General features: G+C 37.7%; 1 protein-coding gene across 6 annotated transcripts; it reads right to left on the bottom strand.

Annotated features, from left to right (window-relative positions):
• Positions 1-25,547, bottom strand: SLC35A3 (solute carrier family 35 member A3). Of its 6 annotated transcripts, XM_075425008.1 has the most exons (11): positions 21,839-21,908; positions 18,567-18,659; positions 17,908-17,946; positions 14,194-14,227; positions 12,475-12,679; positions 11,436-11,590; positions 11,217-11,339; positions 9,914-10,085; positions 7,532-7,650; positions 6,895-7,028; positions 1-4,615 (listed from the first exon to the last, which is right to left on the bottom strand). In XM_075425008.1, exons 5-11 carry the CDS (start codon positions 12,659-12,661, stop codon positions 4,525-4,527), a joined length of 981 nt encoding a protein of 326 aa, XP_075281123.1. In that variant the 5' UTR covers positions 12,662-12,679; positions 14,194-14,227; positions 17,908-17,946; positions 18,567-18,659; positions 21,839-21,908; the 3' UTR covers positions 1-4,524. The 6 variants fall into 6 exon arrangements, with proteins under 6 accessions (XP_075281123.1, XP_075281124.1, XP_075281122.1 ...); XM_075425009.1 differs by lacking the exon at positions 14,194-14,227; XM_075425007.1 differs by lacking the exon at positions 14,194-14,227 and having other exon boundaries at positions 17,908-18,659.

The following is a 25,547-nucleotide window of genomic DNA, read 5'->3' as shown; positions in this document are numbered from 1 at the left end:
TTCAAGAATGAGGCACTGAACAGCACCTCAGGACAGATTTTATTGCTTCTAGAAAAGAGTTATAAATTCACCTAGTGGGAAATAATTAGAAAAAGTTCTAAATTCAACTGAACAGAGATTTGCATTCAGAGTAACTGGAGCAGAAGATATCATCTAATTAATCCCACTTACTTTGTTGCATTTTCTGCTGCATTTTTTCCAGTAAAAATATCCTAATTCTAGATATCTAAAAACATTTAATGAGCTTACTTGGAAAGAGTAGAAGTCTTTAGTAATTTCCCGTGGAAAATAATCACATTAAAAATGAGCAGAACCATGAAAACAAAGGCAAGGAAACACTTTTTGGACTTCCTTACAGTAACTGAGCAACACAGGTAATGATACACTACCACATATATGGTATAATACCATGTTATAGATAAACATTACCTTTCTAATACACAAAAAACCCTTAATGTTTTTTAATATCTCATTCTTACAAAATATGGATTTCGGAGAAGAAAACAATGAACAACCTTCCTCATTCACAATACCCAGCAAGAAACAGGAAGGAAGAAAGAGGAAGAAACAGGAAGGAAGAAACCGGAGGAAAATGAGCAACAACTTCAAATTTGGAAAAATGATGATTGCTTATATGCAACAGAACATGCACAGCTGATAAGGAAATATATTAAAACATGAAAGTTACTGACAATGAAAACTAGAAGAAACGCAATGTTTCATTTATCAATTTTAAAACAATTTAACAAAATCCATTACAGTCTTTTGAATTACAGCCATAAAAATAAGGAACACAAAACATTGATATGCTTCTAAAAATCTGTGAGAGGACTGTATGAGTAACTGAAACGCAAGTACTTGCTACCAAAATAAGATTTTCTTTTTTGAGAAAAAATAAAACAATAGTTTCAGTAAAAATGCCAAGGCGTTATCTTGTAGGAACTGGATCTAGAACATTAATCTACCCACTATTAAAGCAAACAAAAAGGGAAGTTTTCTTACAGTTTGTCTAAAACAAAGAAGTTGAACAGAACTATAAAACTATCTGAATTCTTTGAGAAAAAAGATTATTCGGCACTTGCGGATAGCACAGAAACACAATGTTTGAAGAAAAGTTTATTTTGCTTTATTAGACTCAAGATTTTTCACCACTGAACTGCCGACTTATTTTGCTTTAAGATAGTTCTACATTTACGGTTATTTGACCATTTATCATGTATGCCAGAGATTCTCAAATACAACTACCAACTATCCAAGTATTCAATAAATACTAGTACTCTCATTCTGCAAGTCTTAAAAAAAAAACCCCAAACCCCACATAATTCAAGTGACTGCAAATAAATACCTGACTTTAACTTTATAAATATTTAAATAAAATTCTGCTAAGTATAGGTTAGCCTCCTAACTATACAATTAAACAAATCCATTGTCAGAAAAATAGTTCAGAAAGACAGGTTTATTTTTGGAAAATTAAGACTCCTACAGATTGCTTTTAGGGCAAACTCAGAGCACACTATCCTGCTCTGTGCTAGCTATGCTTCTTTGGTTAGTTAATGAGTTATAGACTTAAAACTGGGGTTTGGGTTTTTTATGTTTGTTTTTCTTTTACGTTTTAAAATCCAGATACAAATGTATCTCAATGAGAAAATGTGCACATGTTCTCAGATTGCAAAGGTTACAGAAACCCTCCTCAAATCCTTTCCGTTCTCGAGAAACATATGCAGTCTTCCCTCTGTCTACAATAATGCTTTTCAACGAGGAAGGCCTCAGATGAGGGTCTTTCCTTAGCCTTTGATGGCTCAAAATGCAAATTCCTATCTCCTTTACAGCAACAAGTTCGCAAAGAGATCTATCCCTCTACTGGAAAATTTAATGGAACTGTCAATTGAAAGCATGGAACAGTCATTGATCTACAGACAGGAGTTACTGTTCCTTAGTGCAGTACATATATTGTTTTCCAAAGCTGCATGACATCCTATTCAAAAGCAAAAAGCACATATTCCTGTTCTTTCCTTTAAACTGATGCTTACTGACAAATATTGACAGGTGCACCTGAAGTATTAAAACTGGGTTATACGTAACAGAAGTTTGGCAATGTGGTGGTTATTTGGCCTACTGGCAACTGGCTTTAAAGTGTTCTCAACCTGCTGCTTGTTTTTTGCAGAAATTCCTCAAGGAAGTAACCAATTATATCACCTGAACACTTCCACTACTGTAATTCATGAAATTGAAATTATTATCGTGTAAGGCCAAACTCCAGTTCAGGTATTACTACCAACACTTCTCAGATCATCTCAGAGTCTGTCCCATTCTACACTAAGCAATGCTGCGAGCCACTGCTCTATGCATACATCTTACCTCACGTTGTATTTCAGTGGCAAATTACTAAACATAATTTTTCAAAGATTTTGCCACTCTGAATGTTATAGCAAAAAGGTTTAGTATCAACATAGCATGCCAATTTAGGGTAATACAATAGCTTTGGCTACCAAGTAGTAAAGCTCCTGCAATTACAGCATGCTGGGATAGATTCACAGTTCACAAAGCTTAGCAAGCCCTTGGCGTAACTCTGAAATTTCTTTAATGTCTTGCTTTGATACGATAAACAAACAAAATATTGATAATCCATGTCGTTGACAACAGAAAGAAAACACTATTTTTACTTGGCTGACGTAAGTGAAATTTTTCCTTTCCCATTTACACTACTCCATTAAGAAAAATCTCAGAGCACTCTTACAGAATCTCCTTGTCAATCCACCACTAAAATGTGGAAAAGAGGATGAGGTACTTTGGCAAACATTTCAAAAAGCCTCTCTCTTCATAACGTGTTCATTAGAGCAAGACAGAAGTGAGAAAGAGCATGAGGGAGGAAAAAGGAAATAATACATTTTTATCACTTGCCATTCTACAGGTAAGGGACTACTGATATGTTTTTGTATAAATGTATACAAGCGTAACATGGATAAGAAGTCACTCTACATTAATATCCATTGTGAACAGGTCTCCTGAAAACAAGTGATTTTTAAGACAGCTTTTTTTGTTTATTAGGTCTGGCATTTTTTTTCGTGTGTGTGTTTCTGGCTACGTGCAAATACTTCAACAAGTGAAGCGTTCGTAGTAGTCTAATTGATCCGAGTTCTAATTGCATCTAGGTTTCTTTGTGAAGTTTTTTGGGTTTAAAACACAAGAACAGTATGCTTTCATATTTACCTATTGCACAATTAATTACTTTTTCATTATGCTTCCTATTAAAGTAATTCCACTACTAAACTGAATAGCTCCAGAGAACCCATTTTGGTCTGTTGACTCAAGGATTCCCAGAATAAAATAATAATTATAATTAAAAATAATCTCTAATTAAGCCATTACATAGAAATGTACTGAAAAAGCCTTGGAGAGTTCATGAGTAAACAACATGTTTAAAAACCACCTCTGTAATAAAGTACAGTACAGTATACACATCATATACCATAATAGCTCCAGATACAGCTGTTACAGACAACAATAATGCATTTAAAATGTTTATTATGGGCTTTTTTTTAAAAAAAACTTCTGGTTTAAAAAATCCCCAGAGGATATTTAAAGCATAAAATCTACTTCAAAGGTTCTACCAACAAGTTGATTTATCATTAATAAAAAGAATGAACCTTACATCTGAGCAAACACTCCCTCATAACCCTAGTCTTAGTACCAGGTTAGTGCACGAACCTCCGGCCTGCGTTCACAGAGTTATTGCATCTGTTGGAACACTACAGGCTATCCTGATGAAGGCTGGAGTATCAACAAAGATTTCCAGCTTTCACTGTGAATTTCTCCCTTTGTGAACTTAGGTGAGAATATTAACACACTTTCAATAGTTTCATATAAGCAACAGAATTATAATATTATAATTTAATAACAGATTTCTCATCCTTTTAAAAATATAAAAATATTTGATATTGTGAAAGTGTCTTTCAACCATGCTTCGATCTTCACAGTTTTAATAAGAACCATCCCTTTAGAACCATGATGTGTATTCAGTTGATTTCATGTAAATAGACAAATAGTTAAAAACATATTTACTAAGATTAAATATAGTCAAATTGCAAGAACATACAATCTGACAATGTTGTCATGTGCTCTTTCGAAGAGTGCATAGGACATATTTCTGCAGCAGTCAATACAGTAAATTTTTCTGATGCAATCCTAGTCAAAGCTGTAAACATTCCTAACTGCAGTTTCTTGGAAACTTTTTGTTCCTTTCAAGTTTTTATTAGCAAGTTGCACCGGGCATTCCCCTGCCACTGTTGTGTTTTGGTTTTTCTGTTTGTTTGGTTTCTTTTGTTTGTTTGTTTTGATCAGTTACAGACAGTATCATCATCCACCTTTAACCCCTCTGGCTGTTCAGAACTATTCATAAGAATTTATTCCATAGATTCAGGGTAGTAATCCTTTCCTTGCAGTGCACAATGACACTTTCCACATGCCATGGTCAGCAAGGCCCCCAGTGCATGATCTTGAGAAACACGTTGATGAGGAAGTCTGCTATGCCTTAACGGGATTTCCTGCAGGTTTGGGATCATAACCGTATAGGAAAGTAGCTGCTATTACAAGGACGGCTCCGAAGAAAAAGACACTGAATAGAATAGAGATGAAAAAAAAAAAAAAAAATTAGCTCATTTTAGTTGATGCAATTTTATTTATGTAATACAATCAAAAGGAAGGACATTTTTCCTGTGGGAACACAGAAAGATAAATTATATTTGTCCAATTTATAAAGAACAAAATAATTGGCATATATTTATTATAGAAGGATGCAGGAAGAAGTTGAAATGAGAAACTTACAACCACAAATTATACCATTATACTGACACATTCTGAAAATTAAAATTAATTATAGTTTCATGGAAAAATTATCAAAAGTAATCAGACCATATTTTTTTCTTCCTTTTACCTAAAGCTCTGTGAAAAATGTAAGCAGAAGCTAAAGCAGCTTAACTACCATGGTTATCCAGCCACTTTTAACATTTTACACATATCACGTTATTGAAGTTGCGTTTACTTTAAAAACCAAAGCTTATATGAAAACAAATTACTGCTGCCCAAGGACCAGTTTGCAAGTCAGTATAATCTAAGTTTTGGCAGACACAAAGATTTATATAAGGAAAAGATAGTAAAGGCATCTTTTGTATTGTGACGTCTGCGCCTTTCAAGTTGTTTTGACAGGCACAAGTTGGAAACAAAGTATCCAAAGCCAAAAGACAATCAGTACACATTTTAGAAAAGAATCGTGTCATAAAGACATGACAATGTTGACAATTTGTTCTTCTGAACAAAACGCTAAAAAAACCTGTGGCACGTGACATGATAATCCTTCAGAAAATACAGTTAACCTATTTCTGGACACGATCCATCGCAACACATTCAATCACTTTATATATAAACTTACTTTATATCTATTATCTCAACCAAAAATGTCTGTTGAAGTTACAGAAACAATTACGCAGTTTCAGTTCAAATAAATTCAGTTGGCATAAGAAAGGTACTAAAGATTAAGTTCGATTAATTCAAGTTAATCAAGTTTTATTAAATGACATGGCTTCAAGTTCTACATGCTGCTAGTTGGCTTCACCTCATTTAATTATTTACCACTGTTTCTATTTTAACCATGTTTGCAGAAACTGGTAAGTTATTCACTAATTTTCCATTCCAGCACACAGAAATTCTTAAATCACTTTCCACATTTGTCTTAATGGGACAAGTATATACTACTTATAATTTAAGTTCAATATCTCCCACTTTTTAAGCCTAAACAGATGTTTTACTTACTTTTTTAATGTTTAAGTAAACTCCTGCTAATATTGCAAATACTATTTTTAGATAAAAAGATGTATCTTTGTATCAGAAGTTGTAAATACTACTAAAAATATTTTTACACTATGAGTTTGTGTAACATATGTGAAAAGTGTAGGTCAGTTATAAGCAAAATCCTATAAATATATCTGAAAGTTGGAATATTATGTCTACACTCCATATACTAACATGCACTGCCAAGACAGGCACTATTCTGGAACCTACCCATGTACAAAACCTGCAGTGCACACAGCTACTAAAATCTGATTCACAAAAGACCAGGACACATTGTATTGGGTCTAGAAGCATATAGCAAGCATTCTTCTCTCTCTCGGCTGAGTGTTTTCACTAATAAATATGGTATTATCTTTAGAAAAAAGCTCTACCTTTGGGCTTCTGGATGTCCTCGGGCAACTAATTGCTGTAGTGTAACTTTGTGTCAGACTGTTTTGAGACTGGATGAAAACCAGTGTAAAAAGATTATCATCATTATTACTGTTCAGCCATAACAACTCTTGCAGCGAGATGACTTGTAGAAGATCTGTCCAGTTAGAGGACAAAGAGAAAACAAGCATAAGGCAACCCCTTTGTCAGGCCCATTCTGGAAACAGCCAGCGGGGGGAGACTGGTTCCAAGAGCAGAGCCAAATGCCGCACAAGGCAGGCGGCGAAGCTGAAGAGGACTGGCTTCAGCATACAAGAAAAGCAGGAGCTGAACAAACTGAGGGAGACAGGGTAGGGAGGAAAAGAGAAAGGGACAGTGACCTGAAACATAGAGCCTGCAAGACAGTGGTTTGTCAAAAGCCAAGATTTGAGATTCAATAGCTCCTGACCTGTGGGGGGCTGTATCTTACAGAAGATTTAATCTTGCCAACTATACTGAAAATATTAAGTAGTATATATGGTATGTTATGAAACTAAACTTTTATGTGCAAGTTGTATCTAAACATTCTGAAAGTGTGGCTTGGACTGTTTTTTTAATCTCTTTTTGCAGTTATACCTGGTAAGCATTAAGTTTTCAACTTTTTTTTTTTCCCCAACACACATGGAAAATAATTCTTACCTTGTAGGGACAAAATCTTGCAGCCAGAAATAGGAGATCAATGTTGACAGTATAATAGAGAGAGAAGTTGCAAATCCCTTTAAAATGTTGTCTGCGTATTTTATAACCGCAGCAATCACCAGCCCTCCAAGAGCCTGAAAAAATATTGAGGTTTGGAATCGAAACCTGGTAATTCCACTGAGAGCATCTATTCTAACAACATGTGCTTACTTGAGGAAAAGCTTTTGTCTGTGTTTAGGAGCACTTCATTTATTTAATGTTATGGACATGCACTGTTGAAGATAAATATTGGAGGAGTTCTTTCCCCATTAAAGAATTTTTGATCATATTACCATCACTGGATTATTGGAAATGCTTGTACTATACATTTTTAGGCGCAGGAGGAAGGGCATTTCTTTTTTTAAAACATTGCAAAAGAAATAATGCTTACATGCTTTTCTGTTGCACAGCACTTGGTCATATACTTGTTATATATTGTCCAGGTTTTTATTTAAAGGATTATTCTAATAGTGATACATCAGACTTTTGACTATAGAATTCTCAGTAGCTTCAATGACACCCATTAGTTTTTCCAATCATTTATAGAAGAGTAAATCCCAAGTGCCTCCACAGAAACATGTGATCCAAAGTATCTCACCTGTAGAACAACAACTATCCAAGTAAGTTTATTGTATCCTTGAAAAAATCCATTCTTTGACAGCTGTTCTCCATCATAAATGTATACACCCATCAGTCCAAATATGCTACCAAAAAATCCTGAAAGTACAAGATTGATTTAAAAGCGAAAAAGTGATTTTCAAATATATTTTCCATTTTTTTCTACAGTTCTAATAATTCTCTACAGATATGAAAGCGAAAACAGTTGGATATATGGTTTTTGCTGTTTGTCTTTTAAGAAAAGCCCTATTTCAAAGCTCTTGCTTATGACTGACTTGCTCCCGAATGATACAATGTCTTAAGCATGCAACTATCTTGCACTTGTAGAAAGGATACACTAACATATTTTTGAAATTGTGATTTCATGTTTTAAATATTTTCTAACAGCTGTATCAGGAGACTCTCTATGAAATCTGACAATATTCCTTTCCCTTTTGAACTGAAAACAACCTTAATAGTAAACATACTGAGGCAAATTAAGCTGCCAAAAAATAAATAAAAACACCATGTGATTCGATTCTCACTATTATCACAGACATTTATGTCTTCATATATCACCGTCCTAGTTATTCATTATCTTAAACAGTTTGTGTTTAGACACAGACTGTTCTGATCTCATTGCTTGCAAAAAGCAATTACTGGAACATTCAAGACATGATCAGGCCGACTATCGGGAACTCACTTGCTTTCATACATACTTTTGTGCACTGTAGAAAAATCTGAAGAATGTTTTAGATGAGATCATTGATTTTCCAGCAATTATGGATGTTTCATTGGAAGTTGTTTCAGGTATCCGCCTTGCTGCCCACCAAGGCACTTTCAGCATGGAAACTGAGAGTAATAATAGTCAGCTTTCCATGGCAAGGGAAGCTCCGTTACATTGTAGCTCCAGCCAGAGCACCGAATCTTACCTCAAACGCTGGACCAAGCCCCAGCTACCCACCCTCCTCTGCCTCCAAAATTCCTTAACATAACCTTTCCTGAGGTATCCGCTACACCCTGTTCAAGAAAACTGAGTTTTAATATACACAACTTCAATGAATACTGGCAGATAGTAAGTAGAGCTTTTGATCCCCTTCTCAATCCTCAAGTTTCAAAACATTATTAACATGTAAAAATATTAAAATATAATGAAAATGCAGTTCTGCATTTTTAACCAAAACCATTTATAATTAAAACACAGCAACAGCAAAAGAAAGGAAAAAAATTGCTGGTATTCCAGCATTTTTGACCGTAACAGTTTTTGAACAACTATCTAATTACAAAAACCACACTATCTCCTGTTTTTATGGTAGTTCATTACATTCTAACCAGATTCAATACACAGCCCTGGATCCACTAAATCATCCTCATGACTTAATTCTACAGTACTGTGGATTTGATTAAGAGTCTGTTCTAAAGTGACAGACAATTCAAATTCTTCTGTAAGCATTTATTCAAATATGCATTAAATAATTATTGCCTATAGGTGAAGACTAGAGGGATTCCATTACAGAAAGAAGGGCAACTCCAACAATAAGTTTTGTTTCTGGTGCAAAACAGGAACAAAAAGACATTGCTGATGTCACATTTCCAACGTTATAAACTGGACAAGACTACTTTGAGGTGAGGGAAAACTCATTCACCATTAATTTCTAGGGCATAGAAGACCCAGAACTACTTTGGAAATAGAAGGTATTCTCTTACTGATAGGTGCACAATAGGTAAGGGCATTAAAACAGTTAAGATGACCTGTCTTTTGCATATGCCTCTCTCCAGTGAGTATACAGACAATTAAAACAAACTGACCTTTGTACTGAAATAATAATAATTCATTACCCCAACATTGTTCACAAACAATGCAGGGTTTTTTTGTATTCTATGTTGGCATTTCTAAAAACTGCCTGCCCGGACATGAAAAAAAGAAGTTAATTTTAAAACATCTCAAAACATTGATTTAGAAACATATTTTGTTTTAATGTTCCCATATTCTCTAAAAAAAGGTAAAAAATTAGGAAAAAGGAGTATTATTTGTATTTAGCAGATCTTATGAATTAGTGCAAAAGATACTCATTTTTAAACACAGGATACATAGAATCTTGCATAAGATAACATTCTTTCGAAAATTTAAAATACAAATTCAATTGACAGATTCTGTACAAACTTACAGATGCTCTATAAGCAAGTTAAATCAAGAACTAAGTTGAGATCAGAAGGCAACTGCTAGAATCTACCTAGCAGAGTTTATACTCTTGGTTTTAAAAGTAAATTTATGCAGAATACTAAAATGTTGGTAATGTTTTTATTTACATATATATTTTGCACATTTATTTTAATTCTTCAGAATGCAGCATCTCTAAAAGATAACTAAAATTAAACTTACCAAGCTGAATGTTTCTGATCCACACAGACTGCTTAGTTTCCTTTAAAATTTTCTCAAAATAAACCCCAGCAAATCCACTAGAAAAGCATGCTATAAGAACTGCGATCAGGCCTACAAACTGAGATCCTGCTGAATGTTCCTTAGCAGCTGTTGCTTGAGAGTCTGAAGGCCACTGGACGTAAAAACAGTTATACAAAATTCACTGATAAAATCAAGTCATGAGCATCTATAAAATGCAAATTTGTTTTCTAGCAACAGTAACAGCTACTAAATGCAGACAATCACATGCTTGTAAAGTTTTGTATTTTGCACCACAAACACTTATAAAGGAGAGTAAAACTGTGCCTGAACTAGGAGAATACGCACCAATTTAAACAGTTCCAGGATTTATGTTTTATAAGCTGGAACTGTTTCTGAATCCCAGCATGACTAATCATGGTCATTGACAGTCACCAACTTTTGCCACCTGACAGTTAATTACCTCACAAATATAAGCACAGTTAGAAACCCGCTTACACCAGCTGTCTTCAAGATGGGATGAATTGTCTTTCACATGTGCCCCTCTTCATTGGTTATGCAGACAATTACAACAAGCTGAAATTTATGAAGCTAAATCCTGCCATGTATCTATTGCTAACAGATTAAAATGTAATGCCATCGGCAAAAACAGACTGAAGAGTCTGTTCATGTTCTGTTGCCATTTTTCATTATTAATTCATTATTAAATTTGAAAATTCTATAATATTTAATCCTCAGAATATTTTTTAAATCCTTAAGTTTTACAATAAAACTTTCTAGGATATGCTAAAATCTGTTAAAAAAAAAAAAAATCTTAGAATAGTCTCATATCCCATGATCCTGCCCTCTGAAAACTACAAACTCCCCTACCTGCACTATTTAGAACAGAGGCCAAGTTTGCCTCTTTAAAAAGTTCAAGTAAATTTTCCATGCTGAAACCTTATGACAAGGTGAGCAGCAGGACTGCACTGGCACAGAAGGTCTGTGAATCCCTCATGTCTAAAGAACCGTGCTAATAAATACTGCTATTACTGTTATTTGCAGGTTGCTCCAGAGGCCCTATCACATTCCACAGTAGAACACTGGGACACAAAAGAGGTGTTATCTTCTGCCCTTGAACCATTTCTGGTGTCCTCTAGCCCTGCCCAGCTGTGATTCATAGCTACTGACTGTACGCTGGTGCTTGTGTGCAGCTGGTAGAATCAGAAAGTTGTGTAATCAGTATAGAAATCCATGTTCCTTGAATAAACAGAATAAAGAACATAAATGACCTGTTAATATTTACCTGCACAAATGCCACTCCTGTCATCAATATTACTAATGAAAGCCACTGGTATACACCCAATTTCTTGCTCAACATGGACACAGAAAACAATGCTGTGGTAAGGATTTTCAGTTGATATGTAACCTAGAAGAACCCATAAACAGTTACTACTGCATAATTCTTTTTTTTTTTTTTTTTTTTTTTTTTTTACACTTACAGAGAAATCCAAATGTACAATACCTGGTATGTGGCTGCATCTAGGTTTGACAATGCTACATACAGCAAGTTATTCTGAAGAGTATAAATTCCTGAAGGAATAGCAAGTTTAAGAGTTTCCATGGGTTTATTAAGGATTTCATCATGTAGCACTCTGTTCAGAGTCCGTAAATTGCACTCTACCCAAAGAAACAATAAAAAAATAGACATTCACTAAAAGGAGAGAGAGAGACAGAGAGGAAAAAAAAAGAGATAACAATGTTCTGTTCTTAAAGATTGCTGCCCTCTCTTTATAGCTACCACTGCTGTCAAGATCTCAAAATACTACCTATGTTTGACTTCCACGAGCCTCACATATGTAAGAAAAAAGGCTGCAAAGTGTCTTCCTGTAGCCTGGAATATCAGAACTAGAACAATTACTCAAAATACTTTAAGCAAAGCTTATCGAAATCAAATCAATATTTGAAGATGATACACTAAAGAGTATCACCTAAAAAGTGCACATTTAGAAGCATCATCAATAATTATGCATATACAATGATATTTTTAAGCTATTGAAGATCAAATATATATGCCAAGGAATCAGATAAATTCAGTATAAAATGTACAAAATAAGAACTAGAGTAAATTTCAACACACTTTTGCTGAGCTTAAAACTGTGTTTCTTCCTGTAGTAATGAAAATGCTTCCTCCCTTCTGCATCTGCTGTTTATTATAGGCTGTTCAATTATCATTAATGCTTTGCACACACTTAAATCTTTTTATTTTCTCCTGCTTCTACATATGAATTTCTCAACATGCCTGAGCAAACACAAAGCTTCAAGCTGTTAGCAGAAAATTTACTCAGTATCCACATTCTTTAAAAGAACTCTCTTCAGCAAACAGACAATATCTTCTATTGTGTGATGAGGACTGAAGTATTAGTGTCTTTCCAACACTTATTTCTTACATGAGGAGGGAAATGCTTTGTTGTATGCCTGCACTCACTTGGCTGCTTTGCAGTTGCCACTACAACACAGCATATTGATTAGGAAAATTACTTGGTGCAAAATTTGACACATACTGCTGTCTTTGTAGACCAACAGAACACAGGCCAAAATCTTCAGAAGTTCAGCAATAACTACTGCAGTAGAGGATAAGTAACGAGGTCCTTCTTCTTTCAGTGTCCGGGAATAACGCATGGTCAAGACTAAACTTGTGGTCTGAAAAACCAGGATGCCCAAGGAAAGGTATTTTAAATTGGTAGACATTTCTTGATTTTTTTCTTCCTGAAACAGGAAAAAAAATCCCAAACTCAGGCTTAAAAGGTAATACTGCAGATAGATGTTTCCCCTGAAAATCAGTATATTAAAAAAAGTTACACATGGAGCTCAGCCAAAGGAAAACAACATACCTAATCTGATATTTAAAAAGGAGATTAACACTTCACAAATGTTTTTTGAATACATGATTACAAATGGAGAAGCATATCAGAATATTAGAGGTGATAACTAATAGAGAAATGAAGTATTTCTTAACTGTAATAATAATAATAAAGTAAAATAAGGACTATTACCTGATAACTAACTTTCTAATAACTGGTTTCACAAAATCAATCTCCCGAGTTCAATCAATCACACACTTTATGTAGGTGAAGGCTCAAAACGTATTTTCAACGTGAAAAAGCCCCACACTCTGGTACTGCGGAATGCCTGGTACCCCTGCTGCAATGAGCTATTCCTAGAATAAACAAATCTTCTCATTCCTCCACCTCTCCAAAGTTTTTCAGGTTGCAGTCTCTGCCTTGGCAGATGACACAGTGCCAGCGCAAGACAGGGTGAGGGTTGGGCTGCTTTAAATGAAAATGACAGGTATGCCTGACGCCAAAAGAAAAGCGGGGTTGGACAGGAAGATATAGCATGGAGGAGCTGCAGGGAGACAGCACTAAACTTGTCCTGCTGATTATCCTGCTTAGAAAAAATGAATTATACATAGATAATCATAGGTGACTACACTCACTTTCTCATACTCCACTGACTACCACAAACCTTACATTAGTAAGGCTGTATCATCCTCATCTTTACCATGAACTTTCACCAAGCTGACGTGGTTTTCTTCGCCCTTAGTAACCAATTAAAGTGTCAGCTTAGCGCAGGAGACTAATAGAGAAAACAATTCTCATTTCACATGAATAATATATTACAAGGAAACTAAAAAAATGCATCACTTCTATTCAGAATAGTATATAATTTTCTTATATTCTTCATATTAAGTAAGAATTTCTATATGCACCGAAATGAATTAAAATTAACTACTACTGCCTTCACTGCCCATGTATTCAAAAACAGAGCAGTGTTTTCTAATGCCAAAGTAAAATAAAATCAGTAATTAAAAGTTAACAAACATGTTTTCAAGTAAAGGAAATACAGTAACAAGTCAAGACAATAAATACAGTTGTCACATAAGCAGTACTTATTGGTGGCATATGCCAGAGCTGCCCCATGCATGTTTTACACCTACAGGTACCCAAGTTTTGACTCCTTAACTATCTAGTTTTGTACACACTGCTGAAGGATACTGAAGGATGTGCTGGTACCTCTAAACATTTCCAGCTGAAACTGAAGCTGTTTCTTGCTGACTGCATTTCTCTAGTTCAAGATGCATTTCATAACAATTTTCACTGCTATTTTTTCAGAGATCTAGAGAGATGTGCTATTCAAACATTTCCAACTTGTCTTTATTTTGTCTCTAAGCATTAATAGATTTTCCCCAGTCAAGTATACAAAGCCAAATTAACACTTACTAGGGCATGGATCCTTGAGAGACATTGCAGTAACCTGCAAACAAATATGAATTGCCAACTGCTGCAGAGATATGAAGTACATACTTGTATCCTACACAATAAAATTTTTTACCTCAAGAATCATATGGCTGTAAAAACATTTGCAAAAGCATATAGGCAAAGGAAAAAAAAGCCAGAATGCAGAAACCAAGGAAGAAATACACAAGGATTCCTTTCAGGAACCTTAATAGAAGATACTTTTGTACAAACTATGATCTCATGTAACTCACTGAAGAAACCAATACCAAAGATGCAACTGCACTGGACATCAGACAGAAATGTAAAGCATGAAGAAGAAGAAAGCTGTAGACTACACTGAAGATTTGCTAACTTCTTCCACAGGTTCTCGTGGAATAACCCTTAACATGAGGATGTTAACTGTGCAATTACATGCGCTCAACAACAAAAAGGAGAAGATCCACTAGTCAGAGGGACATCTTTGAAGAATGGATTTGCTATAGCTGAGAACAAGGAGGAAAAACAGAAGAACAGTTCCCATGAAGGGATGATGAGGGAACATGCAAGGTCAGAGATCATACTCTCTGGAGAAACACCAGCAAAACAGGGAGAGGAGAAATAGAGGGAGAAAAAGGGAAAGAAAAAAAATGCACCAAGAGAAAATACAGAACTGAACTTCATGAAAAGGTCTGCCTATGCTACTGGAGAAAACTGACATTGCAAAATGCACATTTATGTAAGCCAACTTGCACAATTTCTTCAGACTTTTCCATCTACGCTATTTTTCAGTATTGAGCAATACTTGGTTAAGATGAACAACACTAAATCTCATGAAAGCACACTTACAGATAAGTAAGTTTTTAAACTTTTTGGTTTTCAGTTTTCAAAATGCTTCTGAACAAAATACAGATAATGGGAACACACATCTTACCTGAAAGCAGACACAAATTTCTGCATTCTCTGAGCATGTGAAGTGACAAAGGGTTTTACAAATGTTCAGAATTCTCAGAGATCAATTCCTTAACCTTTCAACTGTATCTTGGGCTGCACCAAAAGCAGCGTAGCCAGCAGGTCGAGGGAGGTGATTCTGCTCCTCCGCTCCGATGAGATCCCACCTGGAGTCTCACATTCTTCTCTGGAGCCTCCAGCACAGGAAAGACATGGAGCTATTGGAGCAGGGCCAGAGGAGGCCACAAAAATGATCTGAGGGCTGGAGCACCTCTCCTGTGAGGAAAGGCTGAGAGAGTTGGGGCTGCTCAGCCTGGAGAAGGGAAGGCTGTGAGGAGACCTTATTGTGGCCTTTCAAGATATAAAGGGGGCTTTTAAGAAAGACAGAGAGACTTTTTACCAAGGCCTGTTGCGATAGGACAAGGGGTAATGGCTTTAGACTAAAAGAGGGTAGATTTAGACTAGATGTAAGGAAGAAATTTTTTACAGTGAGGGTGGTGAAACACTGGAAGAAGTTGCCCAGAGAGGCGGTAGATGCCCCATCCCTGGAAACCTTAAAGCTCAAGCTGGATGGGGCTTTGAGCAACCTGATCTAGTTGAAGATGTCCTTCCACACTGCAGGGGGGTTGGACGAGATGGCCTTTAAAGGTCCCTTCCACCCCAACTTATTCTATGATTCTATGAAAATAACGTTAATGTGAATTTCTTCCTGAAATGCAACCATCTATTTACTAAGCAGCTTAAAATGTAATTTTAAAAGTAAATCACTAATACCTTGTTTATAAGCAAGTATCAAAGCATTCAGCATAAAAACATTCCAACGAGCGCAACAGTTTAATAAGCCCATCAGCAAAGCCATACGGAACACATATCACAATGAACTACAGTCTTTGTCTTCATTAGTAATCATGATGAAACAGAGAACTTCCCCCTGACAATGTGTCTCAAAGAGGTGCCAGTAGCAGGAAACGCTTCTTTACCATAATCCACTACAGCAGTTTCAGACTTATCAAAATTCACACAAGATGGACTTTAAGCGTCCAGTGTGATAGCTGATATAAGGATATTTGCTAAAAGTTGTGCTGTCACTGGTCAGTAAGACAGGCTTGTAGAGAACAAGTGTATGAAGTTTTATGCTGCATTTACAAATAGTTGGTTCACAGAGCAGGAACTAGAGTCCTGAAACTCCACGACACTCACGTATGCCAATAAAATAACCGCTCTCTAAATAGCACACATAGTATCTTGTCAGTTTTCCTGGTCCCTCTTTCTTTCTTTTAAAAGACCTGCGTATCAGTTTGTAGAACTCAGTGGAAACTGGGAACTGGATCCAGAAAAGGAGCAAAAAGTACTGAACTTCAAACCGTTGAACTGCCTTCAACTGCAGTTTCACAGCAGGTTTAGATTTACAGATTACTGCCAGAGGTGTAATCACTCTCTTCTAGCTGTGAGTTCCTGCTACGCTCACTGCAACAGACTGTGCTGTGATTTACTAAATGGACTGTTGTGTTCAGTAGCAGCCCACACTTTGATTGTCTCAAACCAATAATGAAATGAAAGCTCCCAACACATTTCCTATACAGAGTTACAACTGGGCTTAGATTTCTTAGTGGGCTTTGGACAGACTACTCAGTACTTGGCGGGATGCATCTGTTCCAAAAATCAGATTTAGGGTAGTTAATTCAAAGACTGGAAGTTGAGTGGTCACATTAACTCAGTGACATTTGAACTGTATCTTACAAGTGAAAGGTGCTAAGAGCCTGCAACTCATTGACTGTAATGTGGCCTGCCACATGTGTTAACTCAGTGATTAGGCTTACTATTCTTTTCTGGGCTATTCTCTCCCTGGGCTGCATCAAGAGAAGTGTGGCCAGCAAATCAAGGGAGGCGATTCTGCCCCTCTACTCTGCTCTGGTGAGACCCCACCTGGAGTCCTGCATCCAGCTACGCAGCTCTGGAGCCCCCAGCACACGAAAGACATGGACCTGTTGGAGCGGGGCCAGAGGAGGCCATAAAAATGATCCAAGGGCTGGAGCACCTTTCCTGCGAGGAAAAGCTGAGATAGTTGGGGTAGTTCAACCTGAAAAAGAGAAGGCTCTGGGGAGACCTTATAGCGCCTTCCAGTACCTGAAGGGGACTACAAGCAAGCTGGAGAGGGACTTTTGACAAGGGCATGTAGTGATTAGGACAAGGGGTAACGGCTCTAAACTGAAAGAGACTAGATTTAGGTTAGATCTAAGAAAGAAATTCTTAACTATGAGGGTGGTGAGGCACTGGAATAGGTTGCCCAGAGAAGCTGTGGCTGCCCCCTCCCTGGAAGTGTTCAAGGCCAGGTTGGATGGGGCTTTGAGCAACCTGGTCTGGTGGAAGGTGTCCCTGCCCGTGGCAGGGCGGCTGCAACGAGATGATCTTTAATGTCCCTTTCAACTCAAATCATTCCACGATTCTTTTGTTAGTCTAGATAACAAAAAAAGGCAAACTGCTTCTGTGTGGTTTATTCAGCATACCATGTAGACACACCCTACAGCCAGCAAAATGGAAGGCAGGGGAAGAGGTTAAAGGCAGGTCTATATGGGAAATCCACATGCAGTAAGCCAAAATGGTATTTACAGCCATGTAACATTTGACTTCAGTACACACAAGTGGATAAAATGCAGATGGATACCATATAAAGAGTTGTTCTCCTTAAAAGTACACAGGAAGAGGAACCTGGAAAGGGTTCACAGACTCAGAAAACAAAACCAAAACGATCAATACAGGAAGTAATACCTTCAGCTCCAAGCATACTGTGCAAAGTCTGAAAAATACCTGTTCAAAGGAAGCAGATTTTTTAGAAGTGGAAAACCACATATTTCCATTTCACAACATTAATTCAGGCAAAATGAATAAATTTGACTTGCAGATCTTCATCTCCCTTAGTAATTTCTCCACCACAGGCTAAAATTTTATATTTTACATTTTATTTTTATATCATCCCCACACTTATCCTCCTAAAATACTGGTAAATTCTAACATTTGCAGAGGAAATACATTAGGCCAAAGGGTACATACTCAATTTGACTTAATGAACAGTATACATACCACATATATTTTATTTTCCTCTATCCATTCTTAACAAAACTCACTAATATTAACCAGGATTTACTACATGACCAATGAGATGATTACATGACTTTTCTTAACCTTAAGATTTTGTCTTTTAAGACCTGATGGTACAAACTTTTGAGCTTCTCAGCTGCTAAATATCTACAGTAACAGAACCTTGTGCACAATTAAGGATTAGTTTATGAATTTATCCTATTCTTGAGTTTGTAGATCTCAAAGCCTGACAGAATTACTTTAGTTTGAGGTCTCTTAAAACACTAAAAAAGAGAACTCTTGAAGGAAAAGTGACTACTTTATTTTAAATACTCTTGAGTTAAACTCACAAACTAGATACTGTCTTGATACATTTTCCAAAGATGGTTGGAGTTGTACTGCATATTATGGAGATCCTTCCAGCAAGCATGGCCTAACACCATCTGCAAGAACAAAAGAGCAGGGGAAACTCCAAAGATCAGGCACTCCCAAAATTTCACACCATGCTGATACAAATATATTTAGATAAAGTGAGCACAGAACTGTTAAGACTCAGCTTTGTCTAACATCAAGTATCTAGTTGATTAGCATGTTTTAGACTCATTGAAATTGTAAGGTTGGGGTGCCTTACACTTTCACATATTATTTTATAAATAAAAAAGATCATAGCTCTTGCACAAATGATCCAAACTTCATTTATTTGACTGTGCATTTCTCCTGCATCAATTACACTGAAAGTTCTTTCAGTATCCCCAACTATCCAGCATTCTACATTATATTTGATTAAATCAGCCTGAATAACTAAGAAAGCATTTATTACAGTCACTGCAGCTGGCTCACTTTTTATTATTTAAATTAAATTTTCCTTAAATTTCTGAAACTTCAGGAGAGTATCAGAGAAAACTTGAAGAAATCACCATGCAAAAAAATCCAAGCACCCAACACTATCTCAAGAAGTAGCTAAGACAACAAAAAAAAGCAATAACAATGAATTCCAATAAGTCACATAACAAAAAAGCAGGTTAAATTCACAGATTAAAATAACAACATGCTGTCTGTCAAATGACTGAGCAATCCACAGTAAAACTCATGCATGCAATTACTACCAGGCAACAGATGCGACAGGCTACATTACAGTCAATGAATTGCAGATACTTAGCACCTCTCACTGCTAGATACACCTCACCTCTCACTGTAAGATACAATTAAAATAGTTTCGGAGTACCTACGGTCACTATGTCTACAAATCAATGTCCATTCACCACTCACCACCGACACATCTTTAGAACGATAAAATGAGAGGAAATCATGCCAGAGGGAAGGTCAAGTGTAGTGCTGGTTTACGCTCCCATCCTGCAATTTACACCTCACTGGCAGAGCCTAGCATGCTACATAGGCACAAAAGCAAAGGCCTTCTTAGGTCATGGCCTAGGGATGCAACATATCAAAATCAAATGCACATAGAATAACAAAAAATGGTGAAATGAGGCCTTTCCAACAGGCTACAGAGTTAATATTTGTATTAACTTCTACCCATTTACCAAAAGATTTGACATGAAAGTAACTTCTACTGGCAACTGTCTCTTTACTCCTCCCTACTCTGTCACAAGGAAAGTTAAATTTGAAAAAAAAAAAAAAAAATTACTAACTACTCATATGCTTCCAATCATCACCGCGATGGTGTTTTGAGAATTACATTCGTTCCAGCCTAGCTGTGAAATGTTTTCACTGCTCATGATCTTTTACAGTAAAAAGCCAAGTTACAGGAGTTATTGCTAGCTCTTATTCCATTTCATGATTAATGAGTTGAAGACTCCTTAACCAAACAAAAGGCACTTGCACATTGGTTAAAATACAAAGCCAAACAGAAGCAGACAACCAGCCTCTTAAAACTGCAAAAAATAAAGTTTTGTGTGCCAGTACACCAAGTTCTACGTCTGGGATCTGCCAGAAACTAAACACTGATTGAGTCTGCCTTACGGAACTAAGAGAGTGGAAAGTACACCATTCCAATGGAACAGGTATGGACATGCTTCCTGGGCATTTGCTTAGAAAGCAGATTAAAGAAACAGGATTGTGTTCTCATATTTCTCAGACGAAATATGAGCCCAGTGCTGGTTCTACACCTATACAAATAGAATAAGCAGGCAACAAAGAGGAAAAAAAGTACAATTGGAAGGTGAAGCAAGAGCTACCTCACAGAACCTGAAAAACACTTTTACAAGACTTCCTCCTATGCTTTTGCATGTGCATTGCCCTCTTCTCCGTAGTAGATAATGCACAAGTAACATGCTACTTCCTATAACACAACTACATTCCTCAGAGGAAAGTTCTATTCCATAAATCTTCTATTGGACTCAATACAGCCTTCTTTTTACCAAAAGTAGTATCTAATACAACAAATAGTTTACATACAGAAACAAATGGATGGAAAGAATCTCATGATTTTCAACAAGGCCAAGTGCAAGGACCTGGACATGGGCCAGGGCAATCCCTAATATCAGTACAGACAGGGAGATGAACAGATTGAGAGCAGCCCTGCCCAGAAGGACTTGGGGGTACTGGTAGATGAAAAATTGGACAGGAGTCAGCAGTGTGTGCTTTCAGCCCAGAAGACCAACCGTACCCTGGGCTGCATCACAAGCAGCGTTGCCAGCAGGTCAAGGGAGGTGATTCTGCTCCTCTGCTCCGATGAGACCCCACCTGCAGTCCTGTGTCCAGCTCTGGAGCCTCCAGCACAAGAAGGACATGGAGCTGTTGGAGCGGGGCCACAGGAAGCCACAAAAATGATCAGCAGGATGGAGGACCTCTTCTATGAGGAAAGGCTGAGAGAGTTGGGGCTGCTCAGCCTGGAGAAGGGAAGGCTGTGAGGAGACCTTATTGTGGTCTTTCAAGATATAAAGGGGGCTTTTAAGAAAGACAGATTGACTTTTTATCAGGGCCTGTAGCGATAGGACAAGGGGCAACAGTTTTAAACTAAAAGAGGGTAGATTTTGATTGGACGTAAGGAAGAAATTTTTTAGGGTAGCACGAGACTGGAACAGGTTGCCCAGAGATGCTGCGGAAGCTCCATCATTGTAAATGTTCAAGGCCAGGTTGGATGGGGCTTTGAGCAACCTGGTCTAGTGAAAGATGCCCCTGTCTAGGCCATGGCGTTTGGAACTAGACAATCTTTAAAGGTCCCTTCCAACCCAAACCATTCTATGATTCTATGATAAATATCCAAGATGGTACTGAGGGTGCATAGACCTTCCTGAATCTAATCAGTGCTGCTCAACAGGGTTATGAACAAGATTTTACATACATACAAGTATTTTAACTGCCAAATTAGGACTGCTATCATTCAACAACGCATTTCTTTCTTTCCCCACCCCCAATATGTAATCTTTCATGCCTGTGTATTTTTTTTTAAACCATTTTATAAACATTCTGACAAACATAAAACCTTGTAATTCTCACTTTAAAATGTCACTATTAATGTTTTCTATCTTCCTCATACTTCAGACAAATTTCCTCTTTGCTCCCTCCCACAAGCTATCTATATTTGTCAACTGTTCCTCTCCAAATACATAGCACTTTTCAACTAAACCACTGCAAATCACTCAATCATTTTAAAACTTACCTTGCTCCTTCTTTTTGTTTTCAGTTTCTTACCCATTCTTCTTGCTGGATACATTATAATGTGTATTAGGTACACAACGGAAAAAAAAAAAAGCTATGTGTTTCTTAGAGCTTGTATTCTTCTTCAGAAGTGTTATTAAAAGCAAATCCTCTAGCAAAGTTTTTTCTTTACTCTTCCAGCAGAAACTTAGTAACAAAGATTTTTTTCACATGAAGGTTTCCTTCATGCAGTATATCCAATTTCTCTATTTACACTTAAAAAAATCTTAACTGGTGAAAAAATTAAAACAAGCACTGCTTTCAGATGATATTTTTATGACAAAGATATCAAGCACAACACAGTAGAACACTGGTGGACCTTGCTCCTGCAACGTCATCTAGCTCCATAGCCACAACTCTATCTTGGCCTTTTTAAAATCATGCAGATACTTTTTAGTGCTGCCAAGCACACTTATGCACAGAGCAGTTAAATATTAAATTGTAACTGCTAAAGATCAACCAATGATGTCTTCTCAGCTTTGCTCTAAAACCCTAGGCTTTTGCCAAGCATAGTGGAAGCTGTATCAGTGATTTACTGGCCTATTGCTCAACCAGCAAATCCCACCATTGCCAAGTCTAACAAAGGGAATGTAATTACATATTAACTACTGTCTAATTTCAGACAATGCTATAAATTGCTTGGGACTCAAGTAAGGTTTTCTCACAGTGTGACAGAAAACCTAGCAGAAAGGGAACTTAACACTGCTGAGTTTTCTGAAAAAACCTTTCACAAAGGTTTTTTGTTGTGTTTTTTTGGGGGGGGAGAAAAAAGAATCACCATTTTAATTATGTATCAAACAGGAAAAGTTTGTCATTGTGACTCTTAAATGTGTGATTTGTGGCTAAACACTCCTTAAGCCCACCTCACCCCCATTATCCTTTACACCAAACCTAAGAATTCAAAGATAAGATTTCTTTGACTGATGAGAATTTGGTTTGATAATTATTAAAGAAATCACATATAAATATTCAGCATCAGGAAATTCAGGCCCTCATTGAGCTAAATCTAACACCATTATTTCTTGTAAGATGACTTCAACTATGTGCACAGTAGTGCAACAGTTTTATATTGACATAACAGACATTAAGCCAAACTCTGCCTGCCTGCATAGAAATTTGATACAACCTGCCTTAACTGCCTCTCTTTTTCAAACAGTACACACACTGCATTCATTGTACAGATCACAGTATAGAAACATCCTAGCAGTCACATCCAGATTCTGTAAGCAAGGAGGCATTCAGTTCTCATTTTTAGTTCAAATGCCCATCCCTCCTCAAGCATACAGGAGCGCAATGCCATGAACTGAAGCACTGCCTGAATGCAACTTCTGCAGATGTATCAAGCCAATGAAGGACAATTTTACACTGCTGAAAGACTGAACATTGATTACAGCTGGGGTTCAGCTACAGCTTACACTTATGCTATTTGTGAGTTACTAATCAAGTCTGGGTGCTTGAGGTCATACAGCCACCCTCAGTCAAGGTGACCAAGTTTGATTAGAGTAACACAAACTAGATATTACAGTGAAAATGAAACTGTAGACACTTATTGCAGAAAGCTAGTAATTATAAATAAAATTAGACAGCTGAACAGTGTACTGAAGGGGTATGAATATAAGACAAGAAGGTTCAAAAATTCAAAGGGAAAATCCTGAACTCTTAACCATCTTAGATTATTATGCTAGGTACAGATCCTAAGAATCTCTCCTCTCCTCTAGAGACACCCTCCAAGCCTGCGCAAGCAGCATGCATATGGGTATGAACTGAAGAAATCGGTGAAGAATAAACCCAGGTGGCAAGCAATTCAAGAATAGTAAGAGAGGAGTAACTGTATCTAGCAAGCTTGTCCCAAAAATCAAATATATATTGCCCTCACTTAACACTGTCAAATCCAGAACTGTTTAAAGAAGACACATGTGATTTCATTTTCCTAGGTACCTGGTTCAGGTAACCCCTGCCTTTTTCTTGTTATTGCCAACAGCAGCATAACTAGCTTAAGGAATTAGGCTGTGTAGGCAGCCTGCCTGTAGGATTGTTAAAAGATGTAGAGTCACTCCCAACAATACATGGCTCTAATTAAAGCAAATTTATACTTACTACCACCACCATAGTACTTCCCCAAACCAGTACTTTTGTTATACATTCTACTTCTACAAACCAGAACATCACGCTTCCCAAACCAATGGATCCTTATCTCCCAGAACTGTAATTTTTAATGACAAGTTCTCACAAAGCCTAACGATGTACAATGGAATCATGAGCTACGGTCTCTAAAGGAAGAGGTTATTCTAAATCAGTTTCTCCACAATTATCACCTCCCTCAAACTCACCCTGCAGCCTCTAAAGAAATTTGATGTTGCTTGTTCTTTTATAAAAGAAAAGCACACATCACAGAGCTAGCATCTACTCTAGCAAACTGTCTACGCAGCAGCAGTTTTTGTGGAGCTGGTCCTGTGTACTAACTTAACAGAGAAGAGATGAACAGGTCAGTCTCAACTCGGTCCACATACAAAGAGTTCAGATGAGTCAAGTGCAGCGCCTACGGAGAAATGCAACCCCACAGATACTGGGAGAAGCACTGCGTCACCTAATGTTAATTCTAAACCCCATTTTGTCAGTCTGCACATACGCTCTTTGAAAAGCAAGGGTTGCCTTAGACCCCAGCCCTCCTGGCATAGAGCCCACAGTGACATACAGGCTTTCTGCTATGGTGCTCGCTCAGCTTTAGAAAGGTTTGTTGCATGTTCTTTGTGTCCCAGATAACACATCCCTCCATTGCAGAAAGCAGACTCAGTCTTCTCCACCCAATCATTCCTTAAAAACCTTTTCTCTGGTATCCATATCTTCCTCACTCTGATTTAAAATACCATCTATAAGATTCAATAAAATGAAACAACTTGGGAGTATCTTTTGGTGTTTATCTTTTATCTTCCAGTCTATTCCATAATATGTATTATCTTATTATGTTCATTATCTCTGCACCTCCTGGTTTTCCGACTTAATCCATAAGTTTTGTACTGCTAAAGTGTTCCTCATTTCAAAAACTCAGTATGAAATTGTGATGCCATGAAAATACTTATAAAGCGCGCATTTCTGTCAGCGCCACACGCAGCACTACACGCAGCACAGCGAGCACCTCCTCAGCAGAGGGCCAGCCGCACCTACACCGAGAAGAAACCTAGCAAGTGAGCCGCAGCCTCAGCAACGACGACATAGCCGGCTGACCAGACTCGTACCCCTTCCCAGCTTCACAGACGGCCGCTTCCCACAGCAACTTCACCTCCCTCACTCCCTCCCTCTTCCCCAGAGCATTCCACTTACAGACATTTCTCTCAGCAGCTCCTCAGCCCCACTGTGCCCCGCCCCAGCCGGCTCTCTCAGAGCTGCCTCCCCCCCATCCACCAACCCCAAACGTCAGGCCCCCCTCAGGCTTCCTCCCTCATCCATACCCCCTGCACCGCTCCCTCCGGGTCAGCCTCGGCCGGGCTCTGCTGTTCCCGGTCCCAGCCCAGGCCCCCACCGGCAGCACCCGCCCGGAAGCCCAGCTCGCCCCTCGCTGCCGGCTCAGCTCCCACCAGCCACCCGGTGTTTCCGGGTGCCGCGGTCCCGTCCCACAAAGGCTCCGGCTGCAGCCGCGGCCCCGCCCGCTCCGTTCCCAGGGCCGCGACAAG

The sequence above is a fragment of the Opisthocomus hoazin genome, chromosome 6, assembly GCF_030867145.1.
Source record: "Opisthocomus hoazin isolate bOpiHoa1 chromosome 6, bOpiHoa1.hap1, whole genome shotgun sequence".
Lineage (NCBI taxonomy): Eukaryota > Metazoa > Chordata > Aves > Opisthocomiformes > Opisthocomidae > Opisthocomus > Opisthocomus hoazin.
This window is presented reverse-complemented; position numbering and strand designations above follow the sequence as displayed.

Coding starts and splice junctions, on each gene's coding strand:
- SLC35A3 (XM_075425007.1), bottom strand. CDS start 17,988: ATGTGGTTTTCCACTTCTAAAAAATCTGCTTCCTTTGAACAGGTATTT. Junction 10,086..11,216: donor CAGGAGTGGCATTTGTGCAG/GTAAATATTAAC, acceptor TTTTACGTCCAG/TGGCCTTCAGACTCTCAAGC. Junction 4,616..6,894: donor CAAGATTTTGTCCCTACAAG/GTAAGAATTATT, acceptor TATTCTATTCAG/TGTCTTTTTCTTCGGAGCCG.